At 56.9% G+C, this 18,187-nt stretch overlaps 1 protein-coding gene across 3 annotated transcripts; it reads left to right on the top strand.

Annotated features, from left to right (window-relative positions):
• Positions 1 to 3,908: 3,908 nt before the first annotated feature.
• AK1 (adenylate kinase 1) lies at positions 3,909 to 14,339 on the top strand. Of its 3 annotated transcripts, XM_032418832.1 has the most exons (8): positions 3,909 to 4,015; positions 6,837 to 6,928; positions 7,083 to 7,121; positions 8,631 to 8,666; positions 8,837 to 9,000; positions 9,707 to 9,823; positions 11,918 to 12,109; positions 12,348 to 14,334. In XM_032418832.1, the coding sequence occupies exons 3-8, from the start codon at positions 7,115 to 7,117 to the stop codon at positions 12,414 to 12,416; spliced, it is 585 nt and encodes a 194-aa protein (XP_032274723.1). In that variant the 5' UTR covers positions 3,909 to 4,015; positions 6,837 to 6,928; positions 7,083 to 7,114; the 3' UTR covers positions 12,417 to 14,334. The 3 variants fall into 3 exon arrangements, with proteins under 3 accessions (XP_032274723.1, XP_032274724.1, XP_032274722.1); XM_032418833.1 differs by lacking the exon at positions 6,837 to 6,928 and having other exon boundaries at positions 3,917 to 4,015; positions 12,348 to 14,335; XM_032418831.1 differs by lacking the exons at positions 3,909 to 4,015; positions 6,837 to 6,928; positions 7,083 to 7,121 and adding an exon at positions 8,248 to 8,360 and having other exon boundaries at positions 12,348 to 14,339.
• Positions 14,340 to 18,187: the final 3,848 nt, after the last annotated feature.

Genomic DNA, 18,187 nt, shown 5'->3' with positions numbered 1-18,187 from the left:
CCAGAACACTGTGGCCCTTTTGTCTGCACATTTGTGGGCATGAAGGGAGGTGCCATAGGAGGGCATTAAGAGGGGGTTGGTGGGGCGCCTGGGTGGCCCAGTCAGTTAAGCGTCTGCCTTCGGCTCAGGTCATGATCCCGGGGTCCTGGGATCGAGCCCTGTGTTGGGCTCCCCGCTCAGTGGGGAGCCTGCTTCTCCCTCTCTCTCTGCCTGTCGCTCCCCTTGCTTGTGCTCTCTCTGTTAAATAAAATAAAATCTTAAAAAAAAAAGAGGGGGGCTGGTTGCTGGGGGTGGACCCTGGGACAGTTCAATTTAGCATCAGAAGGTAGGACTTGGGAAGATGCTGAGGGCAGGAGGCACGGGGCCCTCAACCCCACAAACTCACTGCCTCAGACGGGACCCAGCAGAGACTGGTCCACTCACTGCCAAAACTAACTTCCTAAAGCGACCTCACTATGGTCCTCTCTGCTCTGAAACCTTCACTGGCACCCCAATGTGACCAGGACCAAACCTACCTCTTCCTTTGGGGTTCAGAGCCCCCCATATCCCTGTGCATCCCTTTCCCAGTTACCTCTCTGAGGCCTCTACCCCTAACCCCCCCCTTGGGGCTGGGGGCATCTCCCACCATCTGCAAACCTGACGTGTCCTTCCTGAAAGTAGCCACTCCAGCTGTTGCCTACAATGCTCAGCTCAGCGCCCGCCTGGGGCAGCTAGGCTCTGCGTGGTTCCAGCTGTGAGCCTCAGAGTGAGGCTGCCCCAGAGTCAGCCTCCCCCCAGCTGGCTCGTTTCAAGCCTTGGGATTCTTTCTTTAACCAAAATATTTTTTAAATATTTAAAAAATTGGTTTCATTTTATATGTTTTTAGGGTGTTTTTTTTTTTTTTAAAGATTTATTTATTTGAGAGAGACAGAGCACAAGCAGGGGGAGGGGCAGAGGCAGAGGGAGAAGCAGACTCCCCCCTGAGCTGGGAGCCCAATGCAGGGCTCCATCCCAGGACCCCCGAGCCAAAGGCAGACGCCTAACTGACTGAGCCACCCAGGTGCCCCAGGTTTTTTGTTTTTGTTTTTTTTCACGTTACAAAATAACGTAAACCATACAAATGATACAGGATAGAGGGTATCGCCTGGTCCCATTCCCTGTTAACAGTCTAAGATATAATCTTCCAGATTTTTCCTCCATGCAATTTTTTCCCTTTCCCCCTCCCCCTGCTCGCCTTCCCTTCTTCCTCCCTCTCTTCCTCCCTGCCTTTTTCCTTTTTTTTTAAGTTGCAGCTGGGAAAAAAAGTCCTGACACTTCAATATCCCAGCATTGGTGGAAAATCCACAGGTCATACACAAACAAAATTAAAAAAGTACTCAAACACAGAAATTCGGTTGGTTGGAGAGCTCATTGGACGTCCAACTTGCTCAAATAGAATTATAAAAAAGCAAAATTGTGTTTTTCACAGAGACTTCAATATGGCTGAGACAAGAATGCAGAATAAAATAGGTACTTAAAATTGTTTTTTTCCCCCAGTTTTTAAGATTTTAAAACTAATTTTTATTGTGGTAAAAACCACATAAAATTTACTACATACCCGTTTTTAAGTGTACAGTTTGGGAGTGTTAAGTACACTTACCTTGTTGTAAAACATCTCCAGAACTTTCTCATCTCATGTGTCTGAAAGTCGAAATCTATGAAACAGTAACTCTGAATTTCCCCTTCCCCACCCAGCCCCTGGTTGCCATTCTGCTTTCTGTTTCTATGAATTTGAGCACTCTAGAGACTTCATATCAGTAGTATCGTACAATATTTGTCTTTTTGTGACTGGCTTATTTCAGTTAGCATCATGTCCTCAAGGTAGATCCGTGTTAAAATTGTTTTATGTATAAAGTAATAGGTGCTTGTTTTATTTTTAGAAAGAAAGAAAGCCAGCCAGCCAGCCAGCCTCTAAGTAAGAAGTGAAAGTCCCACCTCTTCCAGGGGGTCATGGACACACACACCCCATCCCGCCCCCTCTGTTCTGCTTCCTTTCATTGACTTAAAGATACCATGGATTTGATTATAAAACAACACGATTTCAGAGACGTTAAAAAAAAAAACAAAACAAAACCAAAAACCCGTAGGAATAGATTTTACACACACACACGCCCCTGCATGTTTAGAATTATTTTCACTGGGCTCTTTGCCTATTTCTTTTGCTTGGGCAGTCAGCCACACAGACCTCTGGCTTCCTTTCTCTTGTGGACTCGAACTGCAGAGTCCCACCGCACCCCAGCCTGGCTGCACCACCATTCCTCCCATCAGTCAGACCCCACTGGCACTGGAGAACCATCCTGTACACATTTTGTGCCCACACAAAATGGGGGTCTGAGAACTGTAATTTGGGGAGCACAAATTTAGGGAGCAACCCAAATTGTGTCCCGTTGAGGAGTAAAAGCCAGGGGTCTTCATTAGCAAATTGCAGAAGTATTAGGAAGACCATACAAATTGTTTTCCAAACATTATGATTGGAAGAGAGAATGACATTTTACAGTATGTCAGGTTTCTTTTACGTGAGGACAGTTACCAGGAAAATATCCGATTTTTATCAAGAATGGGCGTGGAGGGGCACCTGGGTGGCTCAGTCAGTTAAGCATCTGCCTTCGGCTCAGGTCATGATCCCAACGTCCTGGGATCGAACCCCATGGTGGGCTCCTTGCTTGGTGGGGCCTGCTTCTCCCTCTCCCGCTCCCCCTGCTTGTGCTCTCTCTCTGTCAAATAAATAAAATCTTTTTTTTTTTTTTTAAAGATTTATTTATTTATTTATTTGACAGAGAGAGACACAGCGAGAGAGGGAACACAAGCAGGGGGAGTGGGGGAGGGAGAAGCAGGCTTCCCGCGGAGCAGGGAGCCCAATGCGGGGCTCGATCCCAGGACCCTGGGATCATGACCTGAGCTGAAGGCAGATGCTTAACCAACTGAGCCACCCAGGCGCCCCAAATAAATAAAATCTTTAGGAAAAAAAAAAGAATGGGGGTGCAGCAGCTCTGTGTTCCGTCAGACGCCCTTGTCCAGTTCAATAGTTTTTTTTGTGTCAAAAATTGGATGAAGTTTTCGTCCCCAAACGAGGTTTCAGGTTCAGAGATTCTACACAGGTTCATGCTGGGGCGTCTATTTTACAGGTGTGACCCTCGCTTTCCTCCAGGTTTAAGGATTCGCAGACCCAGTGTGAGCCCAGCACTCTGCCCAGTGCCTGGCACAGTGAGTGCTCATTCATGGGAGCTGTTCTTTTTTTCAGGATGGCCGGCCCCCTATCCAGGTACCCACATCCCATTCAGCATTCTGAATGACCCACCCCCTCCTGCTCACCTCTTGGGGGCTGCCTGGCAGTGTGATGAAGGCAGAGCTGATTTTTTATAATCGTCTACACAACCCGTAGCTGAGAAATGGGTACCTGGATGGTCTTTGGGGTCCTGAGAGAGTTTCAGTCCCAGAGGCCTTCTTGGGCCCCTTCTAACCAGAGAGGAGGAGTTCTGGGTGGGTTTCCGCCCAGGGGCCTCTGGGCAGGATCTGAGGAGGGGTGGGGGGACTGGCCTGGCAAAGCCCCCAGAATCCATGCATCGGCTGCCTCCCACGCTGGGTCCTCCCTCTGCCAACAATTTGCCGTGGGATTTTGTGCAACGAGTCTCTTCTCTCTAGGTCTCAGTTTCCCCAGCTGTCATACGGAACCCGGTCCCATTTCCCCTGCAGCGATGTGGGCACAGGGCAGGGCAGGCAGGACGGGAGAAAACCCTGCAGGCTCAGCCACCTGGGGGTGCACGGTGCGGGGCGGCGGCCTTGCTCTGGCTTCCCAGCGGGGCTCACCCGGGTGCAGGCCCCCCTCCCTCCCGGGCCGCTCTCCCTCCCTCCTTCCCTCCCTCCCTGCCCTCGCCGAGCGCCGGCTCCCGGCATGCTGCGCGCTGCTGACAGCCTTATAAATAGTCGCCTTTGCGGGCGGCGGGCGAGGACGGGCAGGGCAGCACTGGCCCCGGCGCCCGCCGCACCCCTCCCCCAGGTCAGTGTGTGCCCGCGTGCGTGTCCGGCCGCGGGGGGGGGGGGCGCTCTGGGGGGGGGGGGGGGGGGCGCTCTGGGGGGGGGGGGAGCCGCGCGCGCCTGGGGCCGCGGGTCCGTGTGTGTCCGGGCATCCTCGGGGTTTGTGCGGCTGTGTGTTTGTACGGCTGGGGGGATCCGTGGGGATTCGCCCGTCCGGTCTTCGCAGGCTCTGCTCGGGCTGTCTGTGCCACCCTGCGTGTGCCCGCGTCGGGGGATGTGTGCTGCAGTCCCTCCTAGCCTCCTACACAGTCGCCCCTTTGTCCAGGCTGGCACTCCTGACGCTGGGGCTCCAGGTCCCTGCCCTTGGCACGTCCCAGCTGGGGCCCTGGGAAGGGGGCTGTGGCCGCACGCCCTGCCCTGGAGGACCTGGCGGGGCCGCCTGTGAGATTGGAGGAGCTATCCTGCTGTGCCATTTTGAGTGCTGGGGGGCCAGGAAGCCCCCTGGATGTTTGGCCCCCTGCCCCAGCCTCCTGAAAGGGCGGGGGCTCTAAGGGAGCCCCTGGGGCCAACACGTGGGACCTTTCCTGAGCACCGCTCAGGTATCCACTCAGGAGTCTCCAGCAGCAGCAGGACAGGGCCTGGGGGGTGCAGGCCCAGAGAGGGGACACCAGCTGCCCAAGGTCACACAGCTGAGGGATGAGCCCTTAAGTGGCTGTCCCTCTGGGCCTCAGTTCCCCAGGCCCCTGGGCAGACCACCGAGTCACGAGAGGAGTTGCTGCAGCCTGGATCTGGGGTCCTTGTAAGGCCTGGGTGCTGAGCCGGTAACCCAACTCCGTCCTGGACCCCTGGCATCTGTGAGTCCTCACCACCCAGGTTATTTTGGACCAAGGAAGTAGCAGGTGCCAGCAGGACAGAGGGGCTTAGGTTACTGGGAGGAAGCAGGGCAAGGTGGGTGGGAGGCCACTCCACAGGGTGTCACCTCATGCTCTCTCTGGCCTGGGGACCGTCCTCCTCCCTTGCCTGCTGCTGTGGGGCCTTGGCAGCTCTACCCTTCCTTGAGCACACTCAGCAGGAAAGGGGCTATAACTCATGCCCCACGAGTGGCGGGACAGTCAGCAAAGCTGCCTAAAGACCTACTGGGTGCCAGGCCTAAAGCAGCAGAAAATGCAGCCCGAGTTTGACCCCAGCCAGGCTCTGGGGCAAGTCTCTCCTCCTCTTCAAGCCTCAAATCACTTCCAAGACAGCTGTGAGCACAGCGTGAGGCCCCCAGCCCTATGCTCAGCCCGGGGCCAGGCCCAGTCCCATGGGGCACACAAGCCAGTGGTACAACAGAGGGGTCCAGTACCATGTGGCGTGTGCGACGCTGGGGGCATTTGAAGGAGGCACCTGCTAGTGTGGGAGTGGAGGACAGAGTCCAGGAAGACTTCCTGAAGGAGGTGACACCTAAACTGAGTCCTAGCCAGAAGCACCTGGGGAAAGGCATCCAGACATCAGGTGCAATGGTAGCCAGGGCCTGGAGGTGGGACACGGTCATAGTGGGTGAGGAAGCTCCAAGCAATTCAAGCGGTGGCTGTTAAGGCTGCAAGGGGTTGGGGGGGGGGGGGGGGTGGGCGCCTGGATGGCTCAGTCGTTAAGCGTCTGCCTTCGGCTCAGGTCATGATCCCAGGGTCCTGGGATTGAGCCCTGCATCGGGCTCCTGCTCGGCGGGGAGCCTGCTTCTCCCTCTCCCACTCCCCCTGCTTGTGTTCACTCTCTCGCTGTGTCTCTCTCTGTCAAATAAATAAATAAAATCTTTAAAAAAAAAAAAGGCTGCAGAGGGTGGGTAGAGGTTGTTGGACCCTGTCATCCATGTTAGGGCTTTATCTTGGGAGCTAGGGGGCCACTCATTGGAAGGGTTTTAAGCAGGTGAGCGATGTGGTCTGATGCTTATCGGAGAGAAACCTGCAGATTGCCCAGTGGGGTATGGAGGTAGGGAGACCCATGGGAGGCTGGGGCAGCGGCCAGGCGCCCTGCTTGCAATAAAGAAGTGGTGGTGAGCACACAGGCTGGAGAGAGAGTTGGGATGTGCGTGTGCAGGGTGCAAGTGGGGTGTGGGAGAAGGGTGTTCACGCAGACTGGGGCCTCTGGTTGGGCAACAGGGCATGGAACTGGGGATGCGGTGGGGTCTGTGGGGACCCCAGGCCTGTCCAGGAATTGTAGACTTATGGGGCTGGGGAGGGAGGGCGGGGCTGGCTGGGCAGAGACAGGGGTCCTGGGAACCTGAAGTCAGCATTGTGAGGGTGGACTGAGGGCCTGTGGCTGGGGGGAATGCCAGGCAGAGGGAAAGCCAACCGAGGGTCGGGCGTCAAAGGTCAAGGCAAGAGTGACTGTGTTTGTTGCTGGTGGCCTTGGGGAGAGTGGGTGGGTGTGGAGGTGGCAACTCTAGGTGGAAGGAGAGGTTGAAGCAGAGTGGGGTCCCGGAGGGGGTGGGGTTGACTCACTTGCTTCGGGGAAGGCAGGTGGTGGAGCAAGATCCTCAAGGGGGTGAGGGGGCAAGGGTCATATGGGGGGGGTGAGAGCCTGGGCGCCCCCCCCCCATGAAAACTGTACAGGGCTGTGTCCCTTGAGCAGCTCCTGCAGCTTCCTCCCCCTCGGACCTCTGTGTCCCTTTGAGCATCCTCGTCCCAACCCCATCCAGGATGAAGACACATGCAGCTCAAGTCCCTCTTCCCACTTCCAGCCTCCACAGAGCTTTCCTCCCGGCCCTGGGGAGCGTCTCCAAGGTGTTGGGCAGATGCCTGTTTTCCGGGACTGGCAAGGGGAACAGCTCAGCAGTTGCTGACGCCACTGTTTCTGTCCCTCAGGACTGTCCTCGCCACCTGGCTCCTCCGGCGGGAAGAGGTGGACAGGAGGGAGTTGCTGCCCTTTTGTAACAGTGGACGTCCACCGAGGAAAGGTGACCTTCCCAAGGTCACCCAACCTTCGGGGCCCTCCATGCCCTGTACCCTTGGGAGCGTCAGGGTCTGGCACACACCGTGGGGCTGGGCAGGAGGGGGACGGGGTGTCGGGAAGGCCCCCTCACCTGCCCCACCTGTGCCCTTGTCTTGCAGCACGCTGACTCGGCTCCCCGGACCTCAGCAGGATGGAAGGTACCGAGGCTCTTCTTTGCTGCTTGCAGCCTGGGCCTCAGTGTGCCTGTCTGTTAAGGGGGTGTGCTTTTAGGAGACATTCTGGGAAGGGTTGGAGGAGGTTCTCCGGCTGCCAGAGGGGCCTGTCTGGGAGCCTCCAGCAACCTCCTCAGGCATCTCACGGGATCTGCCAGCTCTAAGATTAATTTTAGAAGCAAGGAGGCCTCCTTGAGGCTCCTGAGGGCCCCATAGCTCACCTCCTACACTGGTATTTATAGAGCTGAATCCCTGCCTCTTTCTAGAAAGGGTGGGTGCTGGCAAGGGGAGGCTAGCCCTGGGGAGAGGCCCCAAGTGTGCAAATGCCAAGCCTAACAAGGACGAGGCAAGGTCCAGCCCCTCTGTGGGACTCAGTTTCTCCATCCTCCAGAGGGGGTGGGTCTTGAGGATCTCTTGGGCGCTCCTGGTTGCTGAGGGCCGGGACCTGGAGGGAGGCATGTGGCCAGCAGAGCGCCTGGCTGGCCCGCCTCCTGCCAGTATCACCGCCCCATCCTTGGCCTTGTGCCTAGGCCTGGGCGGCTCTTAAAGGAGCCTGCTGCTGCTGCCTGAGCCGGCGGTCACCCTTCCACCCCTTGGGCCCCAAACATCAGCTGCCCGCGGGCTGTGGCCTCCCCTGCCTCCAGGTGGTACCCAGCACTTGGCAGGCAGTGATGGGAGCCCACAGGAGAAGCACTTCTCCTGACAGTTCCTCTAGGTCTCCAGCCGCAGGGCCAGGGGGCCCCTGGGAGCTGCCAAGCCTTCCTCAGTGGCGAGGGACAGAGAGCCAGAGAGGGGTGGGGACTCCTTTCCTAAGGTGACCCAGTGAGGGGAAGGCCGGGCAGCCTGGGAAGAGGGCACGGCTTCCGGTTCTGGGTCTGGCATCCTCGGAGCAGGCCCCTGCCTCCCTAGGCCTCAGTTTCCCTCGCGCGGCCAGGCTGTGGCCTTGCTGAGTTCTGAGGGCTGGTGAGGCAGAGGCTGGAGCAGGAGTTCGCCTCCCTCTCTGGGCGAGGGCTCTCCATGCCCACCGCAGCCCTTTTCCCTGGCAACCGTCTCCAGGGCAACATATGTTGTGGTTGCCAACTCCGGACTCGTACTGCCCAGGGAAGGCGGGCAATGGGCAGGCCCAGGGCCTGGGAGGGGAAGGGTAGGGGACGCGGGAGAACGGGACCATGGGGGCCTGCTGCTCGGGAAGACGCCGCACCGCGGAAGACTCTAAGGCCAGAGGTGACCCGCTGCTGCCCAGCCACCCCCCGGGGAGGGGCTGTGAGGGTCGGCATCTGAGCCCCTCGGAGCTGTCCTCAGCCTGTGCCGAGTCTGTGGCCTTTGCCTGGAACACCCTCTCCTGCCTGACCACTGAGCTTTGCTCAGCCCGTCGCTGGTCACTCGGGGCAGGAGCGTGAGGCCTGAGGCCCGGCACAGGCCTGGACGGCAGAGGTGCTTCGGGCTCTTTGTCAAGCGAGTCACTGAACTCTGCTCCCCTTTTCTGTCCCACAGAGAAGCTGAAGAAAGCCAAGATCATCTTTGTGGTGGGTGAGTCCAAGGCAGGCGGGGTCAGGCAGCAAGCAGGGAGAGGCTGGTGGGAGCCTGGGCCCGGGGCTGCACCCTGGGCTCTGCCCCTCCTCCGCTGGGTGGCGCGGGCAGATCCTCGCCCTGCGGCGGCCCCCGTTTCATGGGGCTTCTGAACGGGTGGGCGCTTGCAGGAGGGCCCGGCTCGGGGAAGGGCACCCAGTGTGAGAAGATTGTCCAGAAGTACGGCTACACCCACCTCTCCACCGGGGACCTCCTGCGGGCCGAGGTCAGCTCGGGCTCGGCCAGGGGCAAGATGCTGTCGGAAATCATGGAGAAGGGGCAGCTGGTGCCACTGGTGAGTGGGCCCGGTGGGGTGGGGGGTGATGATGGCCCCAAGTGGGCTCCCGCCAGCAAAGCCCATGATGCCCTGGGAATGCTGCCTTGATCTTCCCTGGCTCCAAACACTCCTGGCTCTGGTCCCCATTGCCCTTGGCAGGAAATTCTTTCTAGAAATTCCCGGAACTTCTAGGACCCCTGCCCCTGCCGACCCCTTCAGCCCCACACCACCCACTCCCCCCCCAGCTCTCCACCTTCCGGCTGCCCGGGCCTTTTGGTCCTGTCAATCTCATCAGATTCCTTCCTGCCTGGAATGTTCTTTCCTCCTCAGCATTCAGACCTCCCTGGCTCCACAGATTTGAGCTTAGACCCCCTCATTTTATAACTCCAGAAGGCCTCCTTCTTTGCCCATTCAACCTGTGTCATGCTTGGAAATTGCTAAATCAACCTCACCACACTGTGAGCTTCTTGAGGAAGGTCTGCTTTGTTCACAGTGGTGTCCTCGGGGCCCTGGCCGGGAGCTGGCTGGGAGGAGGGGCTGAGTCAGTATTATTGAATGAATGGATAGATGCATGAAGGGTTTGATCAACCAGTCAAGTCTTCACATTCAGAGAAGGCTTCCTGGAGAGGGAGGCTTGTTTGGAACATCTTTATTAGGGCAGAGGCCTGGAGGAAGAGGTGGGGAAAGGAGCTCATGACCTCTCCGTATTTTCCTGTGCCCCCAGGAGACAGTGTTGGACATGCTCCGAGATGCCATGGTGGCCAAGGTAGATACTTCCAAAGGCTTCCTGATCGATGGCTACCCTCGGGAGGTACAGCAGGGAGAGGAGTTTGAGCTGAAGGTAAGGTGCCACCTGCTGGGTATGTTTTGGGGCTGTGATGTGGGGTGGCCAGGCAGAGGCTGACATGATGGCCAGACAGAGTTTTGGGCAAAGAGAGAGAGAGACTAATTGTGGGGTCAGAGTGGGGAGAGGGGTAAGGAGGGAAACTGGGGAAGAGTTTCTAGAAGTCTTTCTAGAGGGAGAGGAAGCACAGGCTGGAGAGCTCACAAACCTGGGCTCAGGTTCTAGCTCAACAGGCCTTAGGCCAATCATTCTGCCTCCTTGAACCTCATCAGTGTCCCCATTTGCAAAATGGGGGGACACGGTTGGCAACAGCTGCCTTAAGGAGCAGAATGCGATTAGAGAGAATGTACCCTTCCAAAGTGGGGCTCGGCACCTTATAAACCCGTAGTCAGAGGGGCAGGGCGCAGGATGGACAGGGCTGGAAGGGTCAGGCTGGTGTGGGGAGAACAGAATCTAGGGGGCAGGGCAACCAGGACTGCTGTGGGAGAGGGGGTTCAGGCCTGGCTGGAGACCGCTGAGGCCAAGGAGTCCAGTCTCCTTCCATGGGCCACGGGGAGTCTGACTGGAAAAAGCAGGCCTCCAGGATGATGGCTCCGAGCTGCCTGAAACAGATGCCCGGCAGGAAAACAGCGTGGGGGCACCGCTCCCAAACACAGGCACACAAGCTCAGGGATATGCGCGTGCACACAGAGCGCATGCGTGCGCACACACAGAGCGCATGCGTGCGCACACATCCGGCAATGCACATACACGTACTCGTGCGATGCGTGCGTGTGGACACAGCACGCTTATACGCATGGATGTACACGCATGCGCATGCATGGGCGTGCGCACGCGCACACACACACACACACACACACATACCTCTGGGGTCACAGGTCATACTAGGGACACAGGGCTGCAAGTGGGGGAAGGCGAGGGGTGGGGCTGGCTCAAGGAGGTCTACTTGGCAGAGGGACTCCTTCCCGGCCTCGTGGGGAGGACCAGGCATCCCAATAGGTGGGGTGGGACCAGACCCCCACTCCCCACTTCCCAAGCCTGTGAGGCTGGGGCCTTCTTGGGCTTCCGAAGCTTTGAGCCTCATCCAGATGTAGATTTCACGTCCCGACCTTTAAGTGCCTGCAGGACCTCAAGAAAGTGTCTGCCCTGCTGCGGGCCTCAGTTTCCCTATCTTTGAAACGGAAGTGGGCTGGGTTTCCTCCAGACTAGGAGGCCATGGACACTGCGGTCAGGTGCTAGGCAGCCTCAAAGCATGTCCTGTCGTGACACACATGTACCAGCTGGGTAATGTCACCTCCGACCCTCAGGGCCACATCTGGAAAATGAGATTACTAAAAGCCTCCTTCCCTCCTGGGGCTGTTGTGGACGCTGCTGTGGGCTGTGGGCTCAGCACAGGGCCCAGCCCTGCCACGGCCTCCAAGGGTCCGGGCACCTGGTCTTCTCAGATCTGGACACCAGGGGGCATCAGGGCCTCGCGGAAGGAAGACCGGTCAGCCTTGTTCCTTCTTGCCCTTTGCGGTGGATGAAACGCTTATTCCAGTGAGATGCCTTGCTGCCCTCAGAGGGACTCCTGGCAGGGGAGAGGGACACTGAGTAAATAACCAGAGGCCTCCTGAGACATTCTGGGCAAAGAAGGAGAGAGGACTGAAGAGGGTGTCCCAGGGAGCTGGGGATGGTGGTGGGGGTGGCATCCAGGAAGACTGCCCCGGAGGAAGGAGATTTTTGTTCAAATCTGAAAGCCAGCACTTTGTATTGAGGTAAGGGTTCCTGGCATGAGCAAAGGCCTGGCGTGGGAGGAGGTGGGCGAGAGCCCAGACTACAGAGAGTCAATATGGCCAAAGCAAGGAGAGCGAAGGAGTGAGAAACACGAGAGGAGGAGGGCAGGAGGCTCTCTTCTGAGGGCACTGGGGAGCTATGGGAGAGGTTGGGAGCAGGGGAGTGGTTTTTGGAAGGTCCCTCAGGCTGCCTTGGGGAAGGGCTTGGAGGTCTGAGTGGGTCTCAGGTGGGGCCTCTGACTCGGGAGGATGGGGAGGCGGTGGCCCCAGGGGGCAGGAATGGGGCCCCTATGAGTACCGCTCCGCCCGCCCGCAGATCGGACAGCCCACACTGCTGCTGTATGTGGACGCAGGCCCGGAGACCATGACCCAGCGGCTCCTGAAGCGCGGAGAGACCAGCGGGCGAGTGGATGACAATGAGGAGACCATCAAGAAGCGGTTGGAGACCTACTACAAGGCCACGGAACCTGTCATCGCCTTTTATGAGAAACGGGGCATCGTGCGCAAGGTGCGCCCCCTGCAGGCCGCGGGTAGCCCTAGGAAATGGGTTTTTGCCTGGGGTGGCCAAAATTCCGGTGACCTTGGGCCAGGCCTTGGTCTCCCCACTGGCTCGGTGATGGGCTGCTGTCCCCCAGTGGCTGGGCTCGGAGAGCCAGGCCAGGCCTCTGGGGGAAGTGAACCCCTGCCTCGGTGGGGCCCACCCAGCCCTTCCCATCGTCTCTGCCCTCCCGGCCGTCTCCCCACAGGTCAATGCCGAAGGCTCAGTGGACGGTGTCTTCTCCCAAGTCTGCACCCACCTGGATGCCCTCAAGTAGCAGCACGGAGCCCTTCCCCAACCGAGCCCCGCCCCACCCCTGTCCTGCCTGAGGCTGTCCTGGCCTGAGCTCCACGCCTCCACCCTGCCAGGCTCGAGCACAGACAGAGGAAGCACTTTATCCTGTTTTCATGGACAGCCAAGCACTAAAGGCATTTCCAAGGACATTCGGTTTTATTCCTTTTTCTTTGCTTTCACTGGAGTTGATCCACGTGGTATGGCCTCTCCTAGCCCCTCAGCCCACCTTAGCCAGCTGTCCCCCCCCCCCCCCCCCCACTACCACGGGAAGATCCAGGGCCTTTCCTCACCCAGGGCATGCTGGGCCTGGGGCTCCAGGGTGACTGAGGCAGGATCCTTGTTCTCGGGGACTGACGGTGAGGCACAGCTGGGCCCCGACCTGGGTTCCTCCAAATCCTTGCTGGGCTGCCTTGGCCCTGACCCCTCATGTCTCTGAGCATGTTTTCTGCGCTTTACGCCCCTGGGGCCTGTGTGCAGCAGGAAGCCAGGTCATGGGCTGTGGGGGGGCTTCCTGGGCAGTGAGGATGGCGCACGTCAGCTGTCTGGGTGGGCAAGGAATTGGCTTCCTGGGCACAAGAAGGTCTGAGGGTCTGAAAAGGGCATCGAGATTGAATGGTCAGCAGTACGTCCCTGAGGAGGTGAGACATGGAGGACCTCCCACCGTACGTCCCTGGATAGGTCACCACCTGCCCTTTCTGAGCCCATTTCCAAATCTGAGTTAGGGTCCATGCCCCCTGCAACCCCCACCCCTCAAGGTGAGGACAAGAACACACTGATCAGGGGTGTAAGGCTGGCAGTCACCGTGGCCGTGGGAGCCGAGACCAGAGCGGCCTTGGAGATGAGCAGGGCTGGGGTGCTTTGGGGAGGGTGCCCCAGAATCCCCCGGGGGAGAACCATCTTCCCTTTCCTGTTCTTTAACTGTGACCGCATCACCGAGAAAGGCTCAACTTGGTGCTCACGTGTCCTTAACGCCTGTCCCAGCCCCAGCTGACTCCCTTTAGAAGCAAGAGGGCCTTCAGTGGGCCACACCTGGCTGGAACAAGACCCCACGAGGGGCTGATTGTGCCCATGCTGTGTCCCCTTTTATTTTTGGCAAGTGTGGCTGGTTTTCCGTCCACGTTACTTAAACTTTCCTTTAAAATAAACATATTTAAGTTATAAAAGTGAGTCTACTGAAAGAAGACAAAACAAATAAGTGAGAGCACAGGGAAGGTAGGAGAAGGCAGGCATCGTGTGGGGATGAGCCTTCCAGGCTGGGTGGGCGCACGGGGAAGGCCTCTGCCCCTGGTCTCTGTTCCCCAGGCCAGCTGGGGTGTGCAGGGGAGCCCCAAATGCTCCGTGACCTACCACCTCTGGGTCTCCATGTCACATCCATCCAAGTGGGCTAACACACACACACACCCACCTTCTAGCTCAGAATTGTCCAGATCAAGTGAGGAGGAGTGGGGAAGACATGCCAAAGATGATAAAGATCTAGAGAACTCACCTGACAGGAGCATCTTTGTGATCTTTTTTTTTTAATTATAGCATCATCGATTCAGGTGTGTCCCAGTTTAATGACAGCCTAAGGCTGACCCAAACTACTGTTCACCACAGAATCACCTTGTTCATTTAACAAGTTGAAAACTTGGGAAAAAAAAAAAAACAACCAAAACACAGAAATGTAAAAGGTCCAGTAACCGCCACCCCATCCTTTCCACCACAGACCTTCCTTCAAGGCTTCCCTTCGTGCAGCTGGTTCCTTGAGGTGGAGCTCTGGAGCGGGGCCTTGGAGATACCTAGGAGCTCACTTCCCCGTGAAAGAGGTCATGGAAGGGTGGAGGGGAGAGCTCTGAAGAGCCGCAGAGGCCTGTTAGATGGAATGCAGGTGAGAGGGGGTGCAGGAGCAAGAGACAAGCCTGGAGGGGCCAGATTTGTGGGGCCTTGAATGCCGACCCAAGTATCTAGTCTCTCCCCTAAGGGCAATGAGAGGCTCAGAAGGAGTTTTTTTTTGGGGGGGTGGGGGCGCCTGGGTGGCTCAGTCGGTTAAGCATCTGAATCTTGATTTTGGCTCAGGTCATGATCTCAGGGCCCTGCGTCAGCCTCAGCACACAGCGGGGAGTCTGCTTGAGGATTCTCTCTCTCTCCCTCCCCCACTCCCCCCCATGCATGCTCTCTCTCTAAAATTAAAAAAAAAATTTTTAAAGAATGTTTCTTTAATGAAAAATTACAAACAAACTGAAAATTAGAGGAAATAATATAATGAACCCCCATCACCAACATTTAGTAACTTCTGTCATTTCCCTATATTTCCTAAATTATTGTTTGACTTTTGACAAAGTATTTGCAGTAAATTACAGATATGAAGAAAAAAACTTCACCCCTAAAGTATGATTCTACAAAATAAGGGCATCTTCCTTCAAAACCACAACTCAGAGTTTCCATGACACTAAGTTAATGCTAATTTTGTAATTTATAATAATCAGCCCGCATGCAATTTTGCCCAGTTGTCCCCAAAATGTGTCTTTGTTCAAATCAGGGTACAACCCAGGATCACAGGCCGCCCTTGGTTGTGATAGCTGTCAGACCTCTTTCAACCTAGAATCCTTGTTACGACAACTGTCCTGCAGAGAGCTCCTTCCAGATTCACCCTTTGCTTCCTCCTGGTGTCGTCCAACTTGCTCCTCCATCTCCTAAATTTCTTGTAAACTGGAAGTTAGTTGTAAAGGCTTCATGGATTCAGGCTCAGCCCCTGGGGCAAGAACACCTAAGAGGTGAGGCTCAGGAAGGCCGTTAAAACCAGGCAGGGAGCCAGGACTGCAGCATGTCCAGCCTACAAGGGCACGCAAAGCTCCCGGCTCTGCTTAAAAAGCTGATTCTGCTTCAGCAGGGCTGCCCTGGCCGGTGAGGCTTGGCTGCTGGTCCGTGGCCCACACTGTGGGTAGCTCATGGAGAGCCTGCTCAGCGGAGGCCTGGCTCCCGGGGCGGGGGGGGGGGGGGGGGGGGGGGTGTCTGTAGGGTCAGCGAACGCCTGCTCATCTGCTCCTGTGGGCTGGGAGGTGGGCGTGGCATTGGGACCAGGCAGGAGACATCGCACTTGTCACACTCTTCACGTCTCTAGGGATGCTCCAGGCAATGGCTTGTCCCAAAGTACCGGAACATTCTGACCAGCCAGAGACCTCAGGGTCTCAGAGAGAGAGAGTGCTCTGTGGGGGTGGTGGCCTCAGATGCCCCCCCCGGACTGCGCCCCTAAGTCTTGGCCTGGAGGGCCCTGACGGCCTGGCCGGAGGCGCTGAAGTGGGAGAGGAAGGAAGCGGGGAGCAGAGGAGGCCAAGGCTGCCGCCTCCCAGCCTCGAGAGGGGCCTCGAGTAAACAGGAAGGCCTGGCGGCTCCACAGTGGGGGGGCTTCGGAGGGGTGGGGGCCAGAGTCCTACTGCACATGTGTGGCCTGCGAGCACAGAGCTTCCTCGCTGGGGAAGCTGACCCAGAGAGGTTGTGTGACTTGTCCCAGGCCACACAGCAAGGCAGGGGCACGGGGCTCGACCCTCACCTGCCTCCTGGGCTTCTGCCCCTTTCGTGGGGTTCTGGTGCAGGGTCTCCTGCCTGTGTTGCCCTCCCTGGTTCATGGAGTGCTGGGTGAGCCTCTCCCCTTCGTGGGCCTCAGCTTTCTTCCTACGAACACTGAGCCTTACAACTTAGAGGTTCTAGAATCCTGACCCAGTGGAATTCTGCCTCCTGCGTGGTCCTCATGGGTTCTTTGGACCTTGGGGAGTGGGTTTCATCAGAAAGGCCAACATTTGGGAGGCAGCAGGTACCTGGACCTGCCCTTGGGGAATGAGAAGGAGACCCTGAGGGACTTCTCTCTTCCAGAACAGAGCAGTCTGGCAGGACCACTGACCCTTGTGACCACCATGTCCCCTTGGGGAATCATTCCCCCTCATCAGAGGCCTTGTCCTTGGCTCAACATGCCTCCAACACCCACAGCCTGAGGCCTCAGAATCACAACGTATGCAACCTCAAGCTGCTAGCCCATTCATTTCTTCTGACAGTACTTCTCAAACACCTCCCACAGGCCAGGTGCTATTTGAAGTGATGGGGTTGGGGCAGCAAACAAAGCAAGGCCCTTGCCCTCACGGAACTTCTGTTCTAGAGAGGGAGCAGACGAAAAAAAAATATATAGTGTGTCTGATGGAGACCAATCACTGGTGTGGGGAGGGGCCTATTTTAAATGCAATGGCCAGGGAAGTCCTCACTGACCATGCGACATTGGATCCATGAATTAAAGCCCTGTGGTTATCTAGGGGGAGAGTGTATCAAGGAGAGGGAATAGCAAGTGCAAAGGCCCTGAGGTGGGTGTGTGTTTGGCACATTGCAGGAATAGCAAGGAGGCCAGCATGGCTGGAGTGTGGGGATCTAGGGGGAGCAGAGCAGAAGATGAGGTTGGAGAAGGGACAGGGGAAGCCTTGCTGGCCATTTGAGGGGCTCTGGCTTTTACACCGAATGAGATGGTGACCCAAGATGGGTGCTGAGCAGGAGGGATGGAACTTGGCTCAACTTTAATAGCCCCCCTTTACTGTGTGCAGAATGGGCTGGGGTGAGGGTGGCAGCAAGGGAACTCCCTAAGGAGGTGACCGCAATATTCTAGGAGGTGCTGCTGGTGACCAGGGTGGTCGCTGTGGGGCGGTGGGGGCCCCACAAACACTGGAAAACTGGGAGAGCCGCCGACACGGTTTGCTTCTTGGTTGGAGGAGGGGTGTGGGAGTCAAGAACCACCTCAAGGCTTGAGCAATGAGAGGAGGGGCCTGTCACGGTCTGAGATGGAGGCACCGAGGCGGGAACAGCTGGCCCAGAAGCAACAGAACATGGTTCTGGACACATGAAGTCTGAGCTGCTTACATTACACCCAGGAGCCTGGAGCCAGGGGGAGAGTAGAAATCTGGGAGCCATCAGTCTATGTAGATGGTACTTAAAGCCATTTGTCTGGATGAGGGCACCCAGAACAGCACTTGTCAAACTTAATGTGCACACAGATGCCCTGGGGGTCTTGGTAAAATGCAGGTTCTGAGTCAGCAGGTCTGGGGCAGGGTCAGAGAGAAGCTCTCAGGAGATGCTAAGACCACAGCTGGAATAGCAGGGAAGCAAGGCATCATGTTTTATGGCCAAGACCCGCTGGTGGGTGATGAAATCGATACAGTGGCTTGTGATCAGTATTTGAAAGGAAATGAGACAAGATGAATGCATATTGTAAGGGCATATATATGTTCACAGAACGTTGCGATTGTTTGAGCCTGAGTCCCAGGGTTTGTGCTGGGACACAAGGTCATGGTCCCAAAGGTTTGTGAAAACCTGACCTGGGAACGAGGGTAAACAGAGAAGGGAAGAGGCCCAGGGGCCAAGCCTGGGAGGCTGAGGAGGAATGAGTAAGGAGGCCGAAAATGTGACCAGGGAAGGGGGAAGAACAAGACGGAATGTTCTGGAAGCTAAGGGATGAACTACGGGCTCAGACCTGAATTATTAGCCTCTGCTTCTCCCCAGCCCTGTTGTCATGCACGCTTGAGTCTCAGTTTCCTGCACTGTAAAATGGATACATGACAGTCTCACGCCATTAGGTGGCTGTAAGTTGGCACTTGGCACAGGACTGGACACGCTGGTTAATGGTGGAGTGATTCCGATTCTGGTCCTGGACTTTAAGCTTCTCCAGGCCAGCAGGCTGTCCTCCCATGTGCAGATGAAGAAAGATGAGACCCAGAGCATAGAAAGGGCTTGCCTAAGGCC

The sequence above is a fragment of the Phoca vitulina genome, unplaced genomic scaffold (genome assembly GCF_004348235.1).
Source record: "Phoca vitulina isolate PV1807 unplaced genomic scaffold, GSC_HSeal_1.0 scaffold21, whole genome shotgun sequence".
Classification (NCBI taxonomy): domain Eukaryota; kingdom Metazoa; phylum Chordata; class Mammalia; order Carnivora; family Phocidae; genus Phoca; species Phoca vitulina.
The sequence above is the reverse complement of the archived record's forward strand: the minus strand, read 5'-3'. Positions and strand labels throughout refer to the sequence as shown.

Bases quoted from the DNA above. Each gene is read 5' to 3' on its own strand.
- AK1 (XM_032418831.1), top strand. From the start codon at position 8,306: ATGGGGGCCTGCTGCTCGGGAAGACGCCGCACCGCGGAAGACTCTAAG. The intron at 9,001-9,706 runs GTGAGTGGGCCC...CTGTGCCCCCAG, and splicing joins AGGGGCAGCTGGTGCCACTG to GAGACAGTGTTGGACATGCT. The intron at 9,824-11,917 runs GTAAGGTGCCAC...GCCCGCCCGCAG, and splicing joins GAGAGGAGTTTGAGCTGAAG to ATCGGACAGCCCACACTGCT.